The following is a 21007-nucleotide window of genomic DNA, read 5'->3' on the forward strand; positions in this document are numbered from 1 at the left end:
TTATTGTGTTATTAAATTAAACTATACTTACCATCACGCCCATTCCAGCTGAAGCCAACGATCTCCTGCAATAAAAGAAAAATAATAAAGCAACCTCATCCTTACCTTTCCATGGCTCCCACGACGGCTCCAGCTCTGCTACATCGAGATGACAGGCTGGACCGCAGCAGAACGCTGCCATCCAGCCTGTCATCCCGCAGACACTGAGAAGCGCAGGCATACTTCCACTCCTCAGTGTCTGGCTGTGACGGCATCCAGATGAGCCGACAATGAACTCGGCTCACCTCATGTACGTCACTGACAGCGTGGGAGAATTCTCCTGCACTCAGCGCTTCAGCGTGAGAATTTTCCCACGCTGTCAGTGACGTGCATGAGGTGATGTCATGTCCAATGAACTCGGCGCACCTCATGCACGTCACTGACAGCGTGGGAAAATTCTCACGCTGAAGCGCTGAGTGCAGGAGAATTTTCCCACGCTGTCAGTGACGTGCATGAGGTGAGCTGAGTTCATTGGACATGACCTCGGCTCATCCGGATGCCGTCACAGCGAGACACTGAGGAGCGCAAGCATGCCTGCGCTTCTCAGTGTCTGCGGGATGACAGGCTGGATGGCAGCGTTCTGCTGCGGTCCAGCCTGTCATCTCGATGTAGCAGAGCTGAAGCTGTCCTGGGAACCATGGAAAGGTAAGGATGAGGTTGCTTTATTATTTTACTTTTATTGCAGGAGATCGTTGGCTTCAGCTGGAATGGGCGTGACTGTAAGTATGGTTTAATTTAGAACAATAAAGAATTGTGTCTTTATTTCAATTAAAGGACTTTTTTCTGGGTGTTTGTGTTTTTTTTAAATACTTTACTAGAAATTCATGGTGGTCATGTCTAATATTGGCGTGACCCCATGAATTTCGGGCTTAGGGCCAGCTGATAATGCCAAGCTGGTCTTAACCCCTTTATTACCCAGTGAGCCACCGCACCAGGGCCCTGGATGAGTTGGGTACAGCGCCAGAAGATGGCGCTTCTATGAACGCGCCATTTTCCGGGGCGGCTGCGGACTGCAATTTGCAGCGGGTGGGGCCCAGAAAGCTTGGGCCTCCCTGCGCTGCGGATTCCAGCCCCCAGCTGCCTTGTTGTACCTGGCTGGACACAAAAATAGGGCGAAGCCCCACGTATTTTTTTTTTTAATTATTTCATGAAATTCATGGAATAATTAAGAAAAAAAGGGCTTCCCTATATTGTTGTGTCCGGCTAGGTACAAATATGCAGCTGGTGGTTGGGGGCAGCCCGTTCCTGCCTGCTGTACCTGACTGGACACAAGTATAGGGCGAAGCCCCACATAATTTTTTTTTAATTATTTCATGAATTTCCTGAAATAATTAAAAAAAAATTGACGTGGGGCTTTGCACTATATTTGGGTCCAGCCAGGTACAGCAGGCAGGAACGGGCTGCCCCCAACCACCAGCTGCCTATTTGTACCTGGTTGGACACAACAATATAGGGAAGCCCTTTTTTTCTTAATTATTCCATGAATTTCATGAAATAATTAAAAAAAAAAAAACGTGGAGCTTCTCCCTATTTTTGTGTCCAGCCAGGTACAACTAGGCAGCTGGGGGATGGAATCTGCAGCGCAGGGAGGCCCAAGCTTTCTGCCCCCCGCTGAAAATTGCAGTCCGCAGCCGCCCCGGAAAATGGCGCGTTCATAGAAGCTGGATGCTGTACCTGGCTGGCATACAAAAATATGGCGAAGCCCACGTCAAAAGTTTTGGGAAAAATTAATTAAAAAATAAATAATAATTTAGGGACTGCATCTTTATTAACTCCTCAAATGTCATTTAGTGTTAAAATAATGGATTTATTTTAAAAAAAAATGGCGTGGGATCCCCCATAATTTTAGTCTCTAGCGGAGGTTAAGCAGACGGCTGGGGCAGATGTTTGAAGCCTGGGAAGGGGGTAAAACCCACGGAGCTTCCCAGGCTACTAATATCAGCCCCCAGCTGAATACCTAGCCTTTACTAGCTATTAAAATGGGGGACCCCCCCCAAAAAAATGACGTGGGGTTCCCCCTATTTTAATAGCTAGCAAAGGCTAGGCAGACAGCTGGGGGCTGATATTAATAGCCCAGGAAGGGTGCCATGAATATTGGCCCCCTCCCAGGCTAGAAACACCAGTCGTCAGCCGCCCCAGAAATGGCGCATCCATAGGATGCGCCAACTCTGGCACTTAGCCTCGCTCTTCCACGCTGCCCTGGTGCGGTGGCAGGGGGTAATAGTGGTGGGGTTCATGTCAGCGCCAGCTGCCATGAAGCCCAGGTTAGTAATGATGGGCGTCTATAAGACACCCCCATTACTAACCTACAAAGTGTTAAAAAGAAAAAACACGCTACACCCAGAAAAAAATAATTTATTTGAAATAAAACACACAATTTTATTTAATTCTTAGTTTACTAAAAATAATAGTTACCTGTCCACGTTCCTGCGCTGATCTCCCATGCACAGCTGTCACATCTGGAGATGGTGACAGCTGTGCATGGCTGCTGTAAGCTCACGCTGCCGGGAACACGTCCGCTCCCGGCAGCGGGAGCCACTGACTGAGGTCACCGGAGTGCATTCAGGCAGCGCAGCTCCGGAGACCTCCTTTACGGCACTGCTGTACCGTGGGAATTTCTCACGATACAGCAGGGCCGTAAAGGAGCTAACCGGAGCAGCGCTGCCTGAACTCCGGTGAACCCTTACGGCCCCGTCATTCTAGCGGCGGCAGCGGTTCAGAGCGGTCACATTCTATGTGGCTGCTCTGAACTGGAGATCTTCGTGGGACACTCGTGGACTGCTACGGAGGGGTAAGGATAAGGTTGTGGTTTATTATTTTATATTTTATTACAGGAGATCGATGGCTTCGGGGAATTAGGTGTCTAGGTGAGTATAGGTGTCGTTTTTTATTTTTTACTTTATTTTAGGTGGCGATCGGCGGGGACAGGTAATGTATAAACTAATTTATTTTAGGTAACCACTGGCCACCAATGACATGTATTTAACATTTATTGGGGACACAGTAGGGCAATTTAAATAGCAGGATCAGTCTGATGGGAACTACTGCTCCCATCGAGCTGATCCTGCTGGCAGGAGTGGACGGGGGACAGACATAGGCCGATGGGAGTAGTAGTGTCACATCGGCCTATGTCTGCCTGCACGCACACACCCGCACAGACACCGCGCACACCCGCACAAACATCGCGCACACACCCCGCACACACACCCGCACACACACTAATCATGACGGTCTGATCGTCTGGGAGGTGAGGCTGACCTGTGCGGCCGTGGGAAAGTTCATGTGAGTTCATGCAGTCAAGCATGAACTCACATGAACCCTCTGAGGGCACCGCGGCTAATTCAAATGAACAGCTGATCGGCATCAGCTGATACCTTAGCTGTTCATTTGAAATAACCGGCGGGAAAGCGCAGCACAGAACGGGAAAGCCGGCGGTGAAGTCTTTTCACTGCCGGCTTCCCCGCCCGGGTCCTTCACTCCCCGCTCCTTGGAGCTGCGCTCCCCACCCGGTCCTAACTTACGATCGGGATGGGAGGTGGCGAGGGGAGCGGAGGATCGGGGTGGGAGGCTGCGGGGAAGCAGTATGGGGCTGTGTGATTGTTTAAAAGCCGGCGGCTTTTTACCGCCCGCCGGCTTTTAAACAATCAGGAGAATTCTCCCCCGCTGGGATGGCATTCTGATGACAGGCTGGATCTCAGCTGAGCGCTGCCATCCAACTTGTCATCCTTCACAGACACTGCAGAGCGCAGGCATTATGGGAACTTCCGATTCCGGTATCCGATATTGTAAAAGTATCGGAATTAAGTATCGGAATTCCGATACCGCGAATATCGGCCGATACCCGATATTACAGTATCGGAATGCTCAACACTACTCGTCACCAATTTGATATTGCAGACTTGACCTAATAGCGCATCAATATTATATGGCCTGACAAATCCTTTAAATGCCTTTATTTTAGGCTAAAAATAATTGCTGCGTTTTGGGTTTTTTTTTAATTTTGCTCCGTTTTTAGCTTTTAAACATTTTTTTTGTTTCCCTGTACAATGCTTGCTGCAGAATAAGAATTTACTAGTACTTAGGGTTTGTAACTGCTTTATCTGTCTTTTTCTGAGCTCCTTTGTGCTTACTTATGACCACAGACCACATTCAAGGAGAGCTGAACTTTGATGTGGTCAGAAGTTATCTATTTTTTTTTCTGAGCTGAACTCCGCTAAGAGTTACAAATACTTTTCCAGAACAAGCTCAATGATAGATTTCTAGCTAACTCATTCCGCATCCAATAATGTGCAGGGAAGCACAGAACTTGTGCAAAATTTTTTACTGAAACCAAATTGCAATTTTTTTTAGCCCAAAACACATGCATTTAAGTAACATAAAATGTAAATAGTCACTTAAGATGTCCATCCTCTTTGTTTTATTAACAGGTACAAAACACACTCTTTCAATTCTTTTATTTCCAGGATCTAAATCCTTTGATAATTTCATTGAAACCCATCACGCAGTATATGAGATTGTCAGCAAACCACATAGTTACAGAAAAGCTGAAAAATACTGCGAGTACAAATTTGCATCTCTGCTCTCTGAAACAAGAACATTGCAGGACCAAGCTGGAAATTTAGTTCAATTCCCTATTTGGCTGAAGGAGGAGAAAAAGCCAGGTAAGATCACATTGGAAGAAAACTTTTTGTCACATCATATTAATATTAGTCTGAAAGAGGTTTATACACTCAACAATGACATTGCAACAGCAACAAGAAAATAGAGTTATTACAGTTTATTTAGGGTCTTTCAAGTAGGCTGCAGGATTCTCTGGTCCAGTACGCTACTCCGGGTTCAATGGAGGCCGCCATGGATCTTGCTATCAGGGTGGGTAGATGCCTCAGGGAGAGACTAATACCTACATTGCCCTCTGTTGTTGGCCCTAGAGGGGAGGACCCACAGGTGTCGTCTGAGGAACCTATGCATTTGGGGGTACCTCCGTTCGAGCTGGGATGCCTGCGGTTCCCCGGGGAAAAGGGGCATGTTTTTTCTGTGGTCACATGGACCATTATATTAACGTCTGTGTGGTTTGTGCCAAGGCTGCTACTCCATTGCAGAAACCTCACTCCCGTGGTCGTTTGGAGGGAGACTATGAGGGTGTATAACCATATGGCGTTTTCCATTCCAGGTGAAATTGTTGTTGGAGGGAAGACGGAGACCATTCGGGTTTGTGTGGACAGTGGAGCTCAAGTCAATTCGGTGGAATATCACTTTTCTCAGACCATGGGTCTAACATCTAAGGCCCTGGCGAGTTCCATTCCAGTCTTTGCCATTGACTCTGCTCCTCTCAGGCAGAAGAGTCTGACTCATGTGATTCATGGTGTGAACTTGTGCATGGATTCTGACCATTGTGAGTCCATATCGTGTTATGTGTTTTCGGGTCTGCCTGTGCCCATTGGGTTATCCCTGGTTGAAAAAACACAACCGGGTCATTGATTGGCAGTCCAGTAGGGTAGTCATTTGGGGCAACTTTTGTGGTAAAAATTGCCTGGCTTCCACTATTTCTGCCATCCTGAGGAAACCTACCCATTCTCTGGTGGTGGGGCAGAGGTGCAAGTGTGGCACCCAGGGGATGGGGACTACTCGGCGCCCGGGCCTTAATGCCTGGCCTTGGGGGATGTCGCGGTGGTCGGCTCCCGGGCCCGTACCCTGGGGTCTCTCTTAAAAAAAAAAAAAAAAGGGGTTAAATGGAAAATGAAAGTTCGTGACGACACCTGTGGTGTCTGGTGAGGACCACCAGCGCTGCGGCAGTCCACTGAGGCCGGTGTTACGGCAGCTATGATGGGGTAGCTCCCCACAGGTGGAGCTAGGCCTCAGGGCAGCGGTGTTCGGTAAGGTGCACTATATGGCGGTGACCCAGCCGGGTCCAAGGAAAAAATGGGAGACACACTCACGTTTGGCTTCAGTACCTTTTTACTGGTGGAGTTGCGGTACCGCCCGGAGCACTGTAGGGTGAGGGGTGCACTGCAGGTCTCTCCCCAGTGAGCAGGTATAGGGCCTTCTGTATCCTTGCCGCTTGTGTAGTTTATGGCCAGTCTGAAACTAGGCCTAACTTAGTCCTTGTGTTGCGCCGGCTGACCTGGTGTTAGGGCCTTTTGCTGAAGAGCACGCTCCTGGTATGGCGGAGCCTCCGTGCCTCCTGGTCCTGTTACGTGTCAGCTCCTGGGCTATCCTGAGACCTGAAGTCTTCCAGGAAAGATCCGGTTGTTTTCCCACAGAGGGTATACTGCTCTGCAGACTCGGAGCCGGTGTCCGGTATATTTCTGGGGTGAGCTTATGAAGCTCCTCGGTCCCCGATGCTACTGTTCCACTAGCCTTCGGCCTACTCTGGGCCCTCAGTAGGCTATACACACTGGCAGTAAGCTGGCTGCCTCTTCTGCCACTCTTTAGAGCGTCGGCAACGCTCCTAGCTGTCTCTCTGAGCTGCTTGCAGCAGACTCCAAACAACTCCTCTCAGCAGAAACCTGCTAAGTCACTAACCTTCTGTGTCTCGGCAGAGACTCCTGACTGGACTCACTCCTTAGACAACTGACTGAACTTCCTCTCTTCCTGCCTCCACCCTCCTTTATATATTCACTAAAGGGCTCCCTCTGGTGGTTCTGAGGTAGGGTGGAGGTGTGTGAATGCTCTGAGGGCCTCTTGTGGAGAAAACCTGAAATGCACCCCCCTTCGGTCTGTGACTCCATGCACAGCAGGGCGTCACACAAGCAGAGAATAGGGGTGGGTCTCTTCCCATACCCCTGGTTAATGGGAGACTGCGGGGCCCCCTGGGAGGTGTGACCAGGTGAGGGTGGGAATTTGCACAAGTCATCCAGTGGGTAAGAGTTCTCGGATAAGGGGAAACTCTTCCTTAGTCGGTCCTTCAAGGGGAGATCCATCTACTCCCAGTCGTGTGTGTGGTAATAAATATCCAGGTCTGGACCTGTGTGTGATTGATCACATATGGGTGTCCACTAGGAATATCAAGTTAAGGTATTCATCAGGGTCTCAAGGTTCTTGGGAGATTGGTCCATATAGAATTTTGGCCATACTTAGCCCTACGACCTTTCAGGTGGAGTTACCCTTGGTGATACCATGCGAAAATGTTTTCCACAGGTCATTGCTTAGGCGATTAGTTGTGACTTTGAAGCCTGCGTCTCTATCACCTTCTTTAATGTATTATGACTATGGGGACCATGCGTTTGCAGAAGTGACCTCTGACAAACGAAGTGTCACTTCTGCAGGTTATTAGTCGTATAAATCCGTTTTTGAGTGTCCTGGGGCCACTCGTAGAGGAGGGTGTACTGTTACGAAGTATTAAATGATTCGTGGCGGCCCTGTCTTCTTTGCTGTTTTTTTCCCTTTGGGCTGTCAGGGGTTAATGTCCGTTTTCCTTGCCAAGCTTGATATGTTGATTGTTCTGCTGATGTGGGTGTGGCCTCTTGCTCCACCTTATAGTCTCATGCCCCTTCAGCTGATGTTGGTGTTCAGTTCATACTGCCTAACCTGGTGTGAGGAGTAGGAGTCTGTCATCTCCCCTGCAGTGTCTCCCATCGAGCACATGTAGGACGTCATTGGTCGGCAATTTCACCAGCTGCCAGTAGCTGATCTTGATGAATTGCTTACCCATGTGCATTCAGTGCAGCAGAACATTTATAATAATAATAATAATTTTTATTTATATAGCGCCAACATATTCCGCAGCACTTTACAATTAAGCGGGGACATGTACAAACAATAAATTCAATACAAGGTGAGACAGTTTAACAGTTACATCAGGAGTGAGGTCCCTGCTCGCAAGCTTACATTCTACAAGGAAATGGGGGGACACAATAGGTGGAAAGTGCTTGTTATTTCAGGTCAGGCAATTATAATAAGTCGGGATTGTCATATAAAGCTGTATGATCTGGTCATCAGCCTGTATGTTCAAGTGCAATACTCAATTACCGAGTGCAGTTATCGTGTGCATGGAGGGTGTAGAGACAGATGAACAGTAGGGAGCACATTCTGAATAGTATTTAGGAGGGAACAGGGGAAAGTTAGTTCACTGGGTATTTGAGGTGGTAGGCTTGTTTAAAGAGATGGGTTTTTAAAGCGCGCTTGAAGACATCGGGGCTAGGCATCAATCGGATCGTCTGGGGTAGAGCATTCCAGAGAACTGGTGCAGCACGAGAGTAGTCTTGGAGACGGAGGTGCGAGGTTCGGATTATGGGGAATGTTAGTCTTAGGTCATTTGTGGAACGGAGGGCACGTGTAGGACGATAGACTGAGATGAGAGAGGAGATATAAGGTGGTGCAGAACTGTGGAGAGCTTTGTGGGTGAGAGCAATGAGTTTATATTGGACCCTGTAGCGAATGGGTAACCAGTGTAATGACTGGCACAAGGTGGAGGCATCGGTGAAGCGGCTGGTCAGAAATACGACCCTGGCTGCTGCATTCAGGACAGATTGGAGAGGGGAAATTTTGGTAAGGGGGAGACCGATCAGGAGAGAGTTGCAGTAGTCCAGACGAGAGTGAATAAGAGCGACAGTAAGAGTTTTAGCAGTTTCAAAAGTGAGAAAAGATCGGATTCTGGAGATGTTTTTAAGTTACAGGTGACAAGAGCGAGTGAGTGATCGGATATAGGGAGTAAAGGAAAGGTTAGTGTCGAATATGACCCCAAGGCAGCGGGCGTGCTGCTTGGGAGTTATGGTTGAACCCTCCAAGGTAATTTCGATGTTAGGTAGAGTTAGGTTAGTAGAGGGGGGAAACACAAGAAGTTGAGTTTTGGAGAGATTCAGTTTAAGATAGAGGGAGGACATGATGCTAGACACAGCAGACAAACAATCCTTGGTATTTTGTATTAGGGTAGGGGTGATGTCAGGGGAAGAAGTGTATAATTGGGTGTCGTCAGCATAGAGGTGATACTGGAACCCAAATCTGCTGATCGTTTGTCCAATAGGGGCAGTGTATAGAGAGAAGAGGAGGGGGCCTAGGACTGAGCCCTGCGGAACCCCGATAGTAAGGGGATGAGGAGAGGAAGAGGAGCCGGCAAGAGATACAGTAAAAGAGCGGTCAGAGAGGTAGGAGGAGCAGTGACCTTTGGATTTGGCTGTTAGTAGGTCATTAGAGACTTTAGTGAGGGCAGTTTCAGTGGAGTGTAAAGAGCTGAAACCAGATTGTAGAGGGTCGAGGAGAGAGTTATCTGAGAGATAGCGGATTAGACGGGAGTGGACCAAGCGTTCCAGGAGTTTAGAGATGAAAGGAAGATTAGAGATAGGTCTGTAGTTTCTCATTTCTCATAACCTCATTGTTAGTGGCCGAGGTGTGTAAGTGCGAGGATTTCTGCACGTGGCGCTATTACTAAATACTGAATAAAATGAGGTTTTTAAAATTTTGTTTCCATTTCATAATTTGCATATTCTGTGATTTCCAAAAATACACGACTTTTCATTGTTGGTGCTACAATTTCAATGTTGAGAATTGTATTTAAAGGGACTCTAGCAGCTGGATTTCACCTCTCAAACGAATTATATGCGTATGTAGCTTTTTCAAAGACAAGTCCAGTGTCATGGAGAAAAGTAAAATGCTTACAGAGAGGAGAGCGAAGAGCTTGCACTCTATGCAGTTGACCCCATCCTTTGGAATTAGGTAACCATGGATACTCCGAAGGCTAAACAGATGTGAGGCCCTAATTCAGGAATGTGGATTAGATTTACGACCGAGATAAGTGTTTAAGAAACATAAAGATCTGGAAGTCCTTTGTGTGTTTACAAGAAATTAAGAAGGGAGTTTTGCATAAACTGCATCGATCCAATAGATAGGAAAATCATATTTTCGGAAACGTGATAAAGTGGCAAATGCAAAGCATGGTTTCAAGTCCCTGAGCGATCACCAGAATCCTGTCAATTGAATACGGACCTGATAGACAAGGCTACACCTGATTTGGTGTCTATGTAAAGATAAAATCATGATGTTGATATCGAGCACATGTGCCTCTCTGCAGCAAAGATATAGTCCATTTAGGGAATCTCATAATTTTCCCATACTGAAGCCACAGCCCAAGCCCAACCCTGTATGGAGTCATGAAGGGGAGGTGTGTGGGTGTAACATAAAAGCTAATAAAAAGCAAATGCCACTTTTGGGCGTTGTCAGTACGTGGAGGCACAGTTTACTATAGGTGCTGTCCATTTTTCCTGGAGAGCCTTCCTCCCTAAATCTGAAGCCATTGCTATGACATCAGGTTTACTAAGTTTTCTTGGTTTATCGCTTTATTTTATGTAGCTGTTTATTCTGTATAGTTTTGTCCCCTTTGTAAAATACTTTATAAAAATATACAAACACTGCCTATCGTTCTAGAGTAAATAAAAAAATTAATAGTTCTGTTCCTTTTGTTCTGTTAGCTGCACCCCGAAGCCATACGCTACCAGAACCAGAACCAGGCCTCCAGTCAGTCTGTATAAAACCCGACTGGTGGTGGCAGCTAATAGTCTTTCTTGAGTTATCGTGAAGTTAGCAGTGACCGTAGGGGGGGTGTATACTTATATTCCATGTGTTGGAATCAAGAGGTGTATATTCTATCCAGCGTTAAGGTTTTAAAATCACATTGCAAAAGGTGTAATATGTGGACCATCTGCACCATTTTCCACGGCAAAATTTTTGCTTTTTTTTTCTGTTGCGAGATGTGACATGTGGTAATGTACTCTGAGACTTGCATGTACTTACTGTTTTTTGCTTCTCCTTTTAGAGCTGCGGCCACTTACTGCTTTGGTTTTTGAGCAGAGAACAGATACAAAATATGCCAAGTTAATGGTAACCTTCCCATCTTTTCATGAAGTCACAGTTTGTGCCCATATACAGTGGGATAACACTAGCAAAGATTTTGAAACGGTCTTCTCATATGCAGTGAAGAAGTTCATCAATGAGTTTCAGCTGCGTGGGATGAGTGATGAGGATGGGTTTGTTCGGTTTGCGGTCATAATTCATGGCCAACATTCAGGGTTTTCTTCTATATTCTCTAATGATGGGCAGTGGCATCACATCTGCATAATTTGGCAAAGACGGAATGAAACAATGAGTCTATATGCGGATGGTGAATGGAAAGTCTCCTCCAAGATCTCTGCATCAGAGGACATCATCATGGGGGGCATCTTTATCATTGGACAGGATCAAGACTCTTATGGTGGGACATTTAAAGAAAAGGAATCTTTTAGTGGTAATATCACTGGTCTCAATGTTTGGGCGAAGGTTCTCAGTCGGGACCAGATACAAAGGCTGTCACTATGTCATAAGCTGGAGCAGGACATTGTATTTGGATGGAACACCCACAAACTGGAAATTGAGCCTACACTGAAAAAGCTGGTGTTGAACTCTGTCTGTTCAGGTATGAGGGAGCCTGTGGGGTTGGGGAAGTAATTATGCTTTCTAAAAGGGAATTTTAGGCAGTCTGAGTTTTCTTGTTTTCAGCTTTAGTTGCTTAACTTTTAAATACACTCCATTTTCATGATCTCTGCTTGCAGTCAGTGAATAGGAATATTCGGGGTAAAATCTTGTTCTGATTATGTTAAGCCAACACAGATACATGTTTCGTTACAAGAGTTTTGGCCGGTATTCTGAAAACATGATTTTGATGGCCTGCCTTTTAAATAGGCCATCAATGTCATATTGGAGGGGTCCCACTCCTGAATTATTGACCAACAAGCGGCTTCTCAACTGGAGTGAATAGTTTAATCTCTAAATTGGTGTGAGTATTGTGGTCTCTGAACACTTGGGCTTCATTCAACTATACCTTCACACCTGCTTCTTTTCCCTCTCTCTACTTTCCCCTCCTCTTTGATTGGCAGCTCTGGTTTCATAGGGCCAGAGAAAGGTGGAGATGGATGGAAACCAAGCAAATGGGAAGGTATACTTAAATGGTTGGTCCCGCCATGATGTACCAAGCATTGGTTTGAACAATCTTTCTGTGCTGACAGTCCCTTTAAAATATTTCTAAATCTACTCACAGGATTGCATTGCACAACCCAGCCAAAGTCCCATGCACCATCTAATTCTTTCCCAGAGAAAATACTCTTTAGTCTACCCTCTGTTACATGGTACACTATTGCAGCTCAGTCACAATCAGTAGGATGAAACTGAGCTGCAGTACCAGGTGCGGCACTTGCAGATTTGTATAGCATGCTATAAAGGTACTCTTCCCTGTATTGGCCACTGTGGTGAAAATAATTAGCTGGCAGCAGCTTCCCTGTCAGCTGAGAGACACTCAGTCATTTTAAAAGTGTGACCTTCTTCTGGCAGAGCCATTCTTATGTTGATTTGGAGCAATGCTCGGGGTCGTCATTCTAAAAGGTGAAATTTCTCTTCACCTTTTTAGGAGAGGTCTGAAGGTTTTGATTCTGCATTAATTGATATTTGGAACTGTTCATAATTCCCTCCACCTTAACTAAAGCCCTAATTCCAGCCACCGAAAAACAGCCACAAATCATAATGCTGTCTCCACCATGCTTCACCTTGGGTATGGTGTTCTTTTGGTGATGGACAATGTTGGCTTTGAAAAAAAAAACACGTTTTCCACACTTTTGCAGACTTGTTGTAGATTTGGGAAAACAAAGCTGGTTTGATTGTTTTTGTTTGTAAGAAAAGGCTTTTGTCTTGCACCCTATCCCACAGATTACACATAGGAATGATTGTTGTCATATATAATACACAACCAGTACTTGCCAGAAATTCTTTCAGATACTTTAATGTTGCTTTAGGCCTCTGTTTCCTCCCAACCTATTTTATTCTCGTCTTCTTTCAAGAATTTTTAATTGATGTCCAGTTTTAGGTAATGTCATTGTTGTGCCAAATGTAAGCGATTTCTTGATGTCGTAAGTGTTTCATGGTACATCTAATGGCTTAGAAAATTTTTAGACTCGTCTCCTGACTGATAACTTTCAACAATGAGATCCCTTTGCTGTGTTGTAAACTGTTTACAGACCATGGCTTTTGCTGTAAAATGCAACTCGGAAAGTGTCAAGAAAACCCTACTAGAACAGCTAAACCTTATATAGGGTTAATCAAAATCACTGTAAATGATGGCAAATGTATATTGACTACTATTACCGGGCGTTTACATGTAATTCACAAATTCTCAACACTACCACATCCCCAATTATAAAACAATGTTCACACTTATGCAACCAGATTATTTTACTTTTGTTGTTTTTATTTTCCCCTTCAAAATGATTTGTTTGTTTCTCAATGGATTTGTTCAGATTATGGTTGACAAAGGTGGAAAAAGTTATAAAATGATTCTTGGTATGATTTTTTTTCCCATGAAGACAATTTGGCATCTTAACAGGGGTGTCTAGACTGGTTTTAAGCCCAGTGTATGTAATATGAATTCTTTCAATGCTTCTAGTACCTTGAAGAATTTTTTGTGCTGTTTGGCTACTAAGAAAACTGCTGTAGTGTGCTGCCATTAAATCTGTCATATTAATGTGATATTTTACAGAAGATTTGCCCTTGTAATTGTTTTTTTTTCTTTTCCGGCATGTAGGAGATTCTGCAAAATGTCGAATTCTGCAAAACCGAGACGGTGACACCAACTACACAACTTGTTGGACTGAATTACCATTTGTCTGCAATCACCAAAAAGGTAAAATTATAGATTTTATAAAGGTTAGGCTATGTGCCCACGATGCAGAAATGCTCCGGATTTTTCCTTAGCGTTTCTGCATCTCCCTGGCAGAAAAAACGCATGCGGATTGTACGTGCGGATTGTACGTGCGGATTGTACATGCGGATTGTACATGCGTTTTTCCTGCCAGTGACAAGCGGAAGTGAAGCGTTCTTCACATGCATTTCCGCATGCGGGTTGACAAGCGCTTTTCAAGCGATTTTAGCATCACTTGGAAAGTGCTTGACAACTTGGTCACACTATATAAATCCATGCAACTGGCATGGATTTATATAGTGTGACCAAGTTATAGTAAAAGAATGGTAAAAAATAAAAAATAAACATTATACTCACCTTCCGATGGCCCCCGGTCTCCTCCGGTGCGTCCGGTGTGTTGGGCGGCACGCGGTGGTCTAAAAGGACCTTCCATGACGTCATTTTAGTCATGTGACAGGTCACGCAACCGTCAACATCAGCGGTCGCGTGACCTGTCACATGACAAAATGACGTCATAGAAGGTCCTTTTAGACCATCGCGAGCCGCCGGGAAGCCAGGACGCATCGCTATCGAGACCGAGGGCCATCAGAAGGTGAGCATAATGTATTTTTTTATTTTAAATTCTTTTTTTTTTTACAGGTACTATGGTACCCGGGTCTGGATGAGAGTCTCCTCTTCTCCAGACCCGGGTACCATCCGCACATTGAATCACTTAATATCCGCATGTGCACATGTAGTCATGCGGATATTAAGCGATTCAATGCAAGTCAATGGCGGCAAAAACGCTGCGATTACGCAAAATAATTCGTAATGCTGCGGATTTTTACGCAATGATAATCCGCAGCGGAAATTTCCGCAGCATGTGCACAGCACATGCGAATTGTCATTGGGGACCATAGCAGACCTTCTGCAAAGCGTTTTTTAAGCGTTTCTGCAGCGGAATTGCCGCTGTGGAAACTGTTATAAAACGCATAGTGGGCACACAGCCTTATTGTCTTTGCTGTTCAGAAGAAATACTTTAGGTTGAGCAGCTTCTTTGAAGATTGTTGATGCCTGTCCAATGTCACTGTGCAACCTGACATAAAAAAATGTCCATAATTTTTTTTTGCTTTGTTTTGAGAGATTCACTTTCCTAACCTTGCATAATTTTTTTGGATTAATTACATCCTCAAAATCTAAGAATAGTGTTTTTTTGCCTTGTAAAAATACTGTTCCTCAGATTCTAATCTAATTTTTTGATAATTCTGCAATTAATGTGGATTCAGATGATTGGATTTATTATGTTTTACATGTACCGTAAACCGTGGATTTATTTGGGTAGACAGACTGCATAGCACTTTCCCTTATCGAAATCCTTGTTTTTTTTCCCTAGAGGTCTTTAAGCAGTTTCAAAATACCAAAACGAGTCATGAACAAACTTTTGCTAACAGAATAAATATGATGGCAAACCGAAGTGTGGTGAGTTTTTGTTTTGTCATTCATTTTCCATTGTTGGTTCTAGTTTTTCAGCATTTACAGATCTAGCAGTCACCAAAATGATTAGCGACCCTCTATTGTAATGGCATGGATTGTTGTGGCATACTACAATATTACCCTTGAGGGCTTAAGGGGTCTCAATGATTTAAAAATAACTTAATATATCAGCTACAGTTTCTGAAATTACAAAACTAACACATTATGTAGCTTCAAGAATTCCTTGACACTCTCAGGAGCAGGACGCTACTAGCTCCTACTTGACTCTTGTTAGATTATTTTATGACAAGTGATGGAGAAATCTGATTTTATATATCAACGTGACAAAAAATGTAAAAACAAACATTAAAGGTTATGTCATCACGGCACAGTGGCAAGATATCCTGGAGCTATGTGGGGGGCTACTTCCCTCTACCTAAAGCAAGGGGCGCCCTAGCTATCCCTGCTTCCCAGATTACTTCTAATGGTGAAGACATCGGGGCCACATGATTTACAGATATCCTGAATCAGCCCTTCTCTGTCCCCTCCCACACCCAGGAATTGGGAAGTTGTAGTGTATAGGATTACGCAAACCAGTCTAAAAAAACAACCTTTTGCCATGACTGTAATTTTATATATATATATATATACAGTATAGACCAAAAGTTTGGACACACCTTCTCATTTAAAGATTTTTCTGAATTTTCATGACTATGAAAATTGTACATTCACACTGAAGGCATCAAAACTATGAATTAACACATGTGGAATTATATACTTAACAAAAAAGTGTGAAACAACTGAAAATATGTCTTATATTCTAGGTTCTTCAAAGTAGCCACCTTTTGCTTTGATGACTGCTTTGCACACTCTTGGCATTCTCTTGATGAGCTTCAAGAGGTAGTCACCGGTAATGGTCTTCAACAATCTTGAAGGAGTTCCCAGAGATGCTTAGCACTTGTTGGCCCTTTTGCCTTCACTCTGCGGTCCAGCTCACCCCAAACCATCTCGATTGGGTTCAGGTCTGGTGACTGTGGAGGCCAGGTCATCTGGCGTAGCACCCCATCACTCTCCTTCTTGGTCAAATAGCCCTTACACAGCCTGGAGGTGTGTTTGGGGTCATTGTCCTGTTGAAAAATAAATGATGGTCCAACTAAACGCAAACCGGATGGAATAGCATGCCGCTGCAAGATGCTGTGGTAGCCATACTGGTTCAGTATGCCTTCAATTTTGAATAAATCCCCAACAGCGTCACCAGCAAAGCACCCCCACACCATCATACCTCCTCCTCCATGCTTCACGGTGGGAACCAGGCATGTAGAGTCCATCCGTTCACCTTTTCTGCGTCGCACAAAGACACGGTGGTTGGAACCAAAGATCTCAAATTTGGACTCATCAGACCAAAGCACAGATTTCCACTGGTCTAATGTCCATTCCTTGTGTACTTTAGCCCAAACAAGTCTCTTCTGCTTGTTGCCTGTCCTTAGCAGTGGTTTCCTAGCAGCTATTTTACCTTGAAGGCCGGCTGCACAAAGTCTCCTCTTAACAGTTGTTGAAGAGATGTGTCTGCTGCTAGAACTCTATGTGGCATTGACCTGGTCTCTATTCTGCGCTGCTGTTAACCTGCGATTTCTGAGGCTGGTGACTGCGATAAACTTATTCTCAGAAGCAGAGGTGACTCTTGGTCTTCCTTTCCTGGGGCGGTCCTCATGTGAGCTAGTTTCTTTGTAGCGCTTGATGGTTTTTGCAACTGCACTTGGGGACACTTTCAAAGTTTTCCCAATTTTTCGCACTGACTGACCTTCATTTCTTAAAGTAATGATGGCCACTCATTTTTCTTTACTTAGCTGCTTTTTTTCTTGCCATAATACAAATTCTAACGGTCTATTCAGTAGGACTATCAGCTGTGTATCCACCTGACTACTGCACAACACAACTGATGGTCCCAACCCCATTTATAAGGCAAGAAATCCCACTTATTAAACCTGACAAGGCACACCTGTGAAGTGAAAACCATTTCCGGTGACTTTCTCTTGAAGCGCATCAAGAGAATGTCAAGAGTGTGCAAAGCAGTCATCAAAGCAAAAGGTGGCTACTTTGAAGAACCTAGAATATAAGACATATTTTCAGTTGTTTCACACTTTTTTGTTAAGTATATAATTCCACATGTGTTAATTCATAGTTTTGATGCCTTCAGTGTGAATGTACAATTTTCAAAGTCATGAAAATACAGAAAAATCTTTAAATGAGAAGGTGTGTCCAAACTTTTGGTCTGTACTGTTTATATCTAATATATACTTACCTTGTAATGTCTTCACATCCTGTTCTGTCCAGATGTGTCCGGATCCCAGAGTTCCAAGCGGCAGAAGTTCACTGACCGCCATATTGGGACACCCAAGTGATGGGTGTCTCACTATGGAAACCGCTGGTAGTAGCAACCTCTTGTGCGGTACCACCAGAGGAAGACTGTCACACCACACACACACGCACACGCTGTATACACTGTACGCACCACACACACACTGTATATGCCGTACGCACCACACACACACTGTATATGCCGTACGCACCACACACACACACTCTATATGCTGTATGCACCACACACATACACTCTATATGCTGTACACACCACACACACACACACTGTATATGCTGTACGCACCACACACACACACTATATACTCCGTACGCACCACACACACACTGTATACGCCGTGCGCACCACACATACTGTATACGCCGTACGCACCACACACACTGTATACGCCGTACGCACCACACACACACACTGTATACGCCGTACGCACCACACACTCTATATGCTGTACACACCACATGCACACACACTGTATACGCCGTACGCACCCCCCCCACACACACACTGTATACGCCGTACGCACCACACACACACTGTATATGCCATGCACACCACATACACACACACTGTATACGCCGTACACAACACACACACACACACTGTATACGCCATACGCAGCACATACACACACAGCGGTACCACCAGTGGAACACCATTGCGAACACGCCGTACATGCCACCGCCGGGATCAGCCGAATGATTCACTGACCGCCGCCATCTTTGTACAGGAGGAGCGCATGCGCAGTTTTAATGTGACCGCCGCTCTCTGCCTGCACAAAGATGGTGGCTGTGTGATTTACTGCGCGAGGAGACAGCTCAAATGAGAGAACACATGAGGGAAGAAGACAGCACAGGGGTGGAGAGAGAGCAGACAAGGGGGGAGAGCACATGGGGTAGACAGGTCAAAGAAGAGATCACATGAGAGGAGAAGACAGCAGATGGGGGAGAGAGACAGAGAACAGGGGGGAGACAGCTCAAACGGGACAGCACATGAGGGGAGAACAAAGCTCAGGAAGGAGAGAGACAGCAGACAAGGGGCACAGCACATGGGGTAGACAGGTCAAAGAAGAGAGCACAGACGGGAGAAGTCAGCACATGGGAGAAAGAGAGAGTGTATAGGTGGGTGAGCACATGGAGGGGAGAGATTCTCAACGCTGCAAAGCCTGCCCCCATCATGACATTACCACCCTCCCGATGCGATAGTGTGGCGCCCCTGTGGGTTCAGTCGCCACAGAGGTACTGCATCTTACCCAGAGGTGTGGTATCTCACTCTCAGGTAAGGATGGAGTACTGCCCGGGACCCAAACACCTGCATCCAACACTACACTACTCCAGAACATCAGGAGGGGCAAGATGCACTGCTGCGCTGCTGGGCCCTGACCCTGGCTGGAGTGGGGGGAACCAAGAGAGGGGGAACCATGTAGTGTGTGTGAGTGGAGGAAGAAGATCAGGGGAGCACTTGAGAAGGAGGATATAAAAAGGGGAAGCCATCTTGGGTGTGTAGTCAGTCAGTGGAGAAGAAGTGAAGAGGTCAGTCAGTCAGACAGTCTGAGAGAGAGCGTTGGGAGCTGGAGCTCTGCTCAGGGAAGAGGGCCTAGTGAGAGAGGCCCAGGACAGACTGAAGAGAGGAGAGGAGCAGAAAGGAAGACTCCAGAACAGAAAGGATCCCAGGGGCCCGGGCAGAGCGGATGCCACCCGTGCGCCCGAATCTACCAGGACGTGGAGGGATCAGGCCGCAGAGAGGGGACCGGCCCCTAAACTAGTAGAGTTCTTCAAGTCTCAGCTAGATAACCGGAGGGTGCAGCATTTCAGGTGCTGCAGCCAGCAGCCACATCTAAATCGCCGAAAAGGTGGCCATAGAGGACCCAGGGGACAGAGAAGATGTCGCCCGACAAGGTCCGTGGTCACTGGCTTGGGATACAGGGTGTGAGGCGCAGGGCAGGAGCGTGAGAGCCAGCGCAGGAAGTCGACCAGAAAAGGCACACAGAACGGGGTCCCGTTTAAGTACTCCTGAGAGACGTGAGAGTTGCTGAACCCCTCACTGAGTAGACACAGGATGACTTGGGAGATTATACACCGGTAACTGTAACCTGGAATCTTGGTAAACTGTGAGTAAAACCCTGAAGACTGCACCCCACGGTCTCTGTGAATAATTGCTTGCCCATCACCTGCCTGCACTACACTGTAACAGCAACATATATGACATCCCCACTACACTGCCCTGGAGCTAAGCTCTACCTGTGGAGAGCTAAACCAACTCTGCTGCATTAACAACAGCTCCAGAGGACCTGCACCGCAGCGGCAGCTCCACATAGCCGCATACCACAGGTGGCGTCATGAACATTTCATAAAAACTATAATCCCTTTCTTTAAACCCCCCCCCCCCTTTAATTGACCGCCCTGGATCACGGACCGGGTCACCGCCACTGTGACATCTCCCCTAGCAACGACCGGCCCGGCTACCGAGTACCCCACAGCCCAGGGGGCGCGTCAATAGCATCGGGTCTCCATCTAGTATGTATGTATGTATATATATATATGTATATATATATATGTATATATATATATATATATATATATATATATATATATATATATATATATATATATATATATATATATATATATATATATATATATATATATATATATATATATATATATATATATATATATATATATACACATACACTGCTTAAAAAATAAAGGGAACACTTAAACAACAGAATATAACTCCAAGTAAATCAAACTTCTGTGAAATCAAACTGTCCACTTAGGAAGAAACACTGATTGACAATCAATTTCACATGCTGTTGTGCAAATGGAATAGACAATAGATGGAAATTATTGGCAATTATCAAGACACCCTCAATAAAGGAGTGGTTCTGCAGGTGGGGACCACAGACCACATGTCAGTACCAATGCTTTCTGGCTGATGTTTTGGTCACTTTTGAATGTTGGTTGTGCTTTCACACTCGTGGTAGCATGAGACGGACTCTACACCCCACAGAAGTTGCTCAGGTAGTGCAGCTCATCCAGGAAGGCACATCAATGCGAACTGTGGCAAGAAGGTTTGCTGTGTCTGTCAGCGTAGTGTCCAGAGGCTGGAGGCGCTACCAGGAGACTGGCCAGTACACCAGGAGACGTGGAGGGGGCCATAGGAGGGCAACAACCCAGCAGCAGGACCGCTTCCTCCGCCTTTGTGCAAGAAGGAACAGGAGGAGCACTGCCAGAGCCCTGCAAAATGACCTCCAGCAGGCCACACATGTGCATGTGTCTGCACAAACGGTTAGAAACAGACTCCATGAGGGTGGTGTGAGGGCCCAAAGTCCACAGATGGGGGTTGTGCTCACAGCCCAACACAGTGCAGGACGCTTGCCATTTGCCACTGAACACCAGGATTGGCAAAATCGCCACTGGTGCCCTGTGCTCTTCACAGATGAAAGCAGGTTCACACTGAGCACATGTGACAGACGTGACAGA

The 21007-nt window shown here is 45.7% G+C and overlaps 1 protein-coding gene across 1 annotated transcript in view; it reads left to right on the top strand.

Moving 5' to 3' along the window:
* The window catches only part of ADGRD2 (adhesion G protein-coupled receptor D2), a 642994-nt gene that overhangs the window by 71362 nt on the left and 550625 nt on the right, over positions 1-21007 (top strand). The window contains exons 4-7 of the mRNA XM_073639770.1: positions 4503-4700; positions 10787-11422; positions 13577-13675; positions 15066-15151. Coding sequence (XP_073495871.1) covers positions 4503-4700; positions 10787-11422; positions 13577-13675; positions 15066-15151 — 1019 coding nt within the window. The remainder of the gene's footprint in view (positions 1-4502; positions 4701-10786; positions 11423-13576; positions 13676-15065; positions 15152-21007) is intronic.

Source organism: Phyllobates terribilis, unplaced genomic scaffold, assembly GCF_046119375.1.
Source record: "Phyllobates terribilis strain yellow unplaced genomic scaffold, ASM4611937v1 Scaffold_7__3_contigs__length_470593459, whole genome shotgun sequence".
In the NCBI taxonomy this organism is placed as follows: Eukaryota; Metazoa; Chordata; class Amphibia; order Anura; family Dendrobatidae; genus Phyllobates; species Phyllobates terribilis.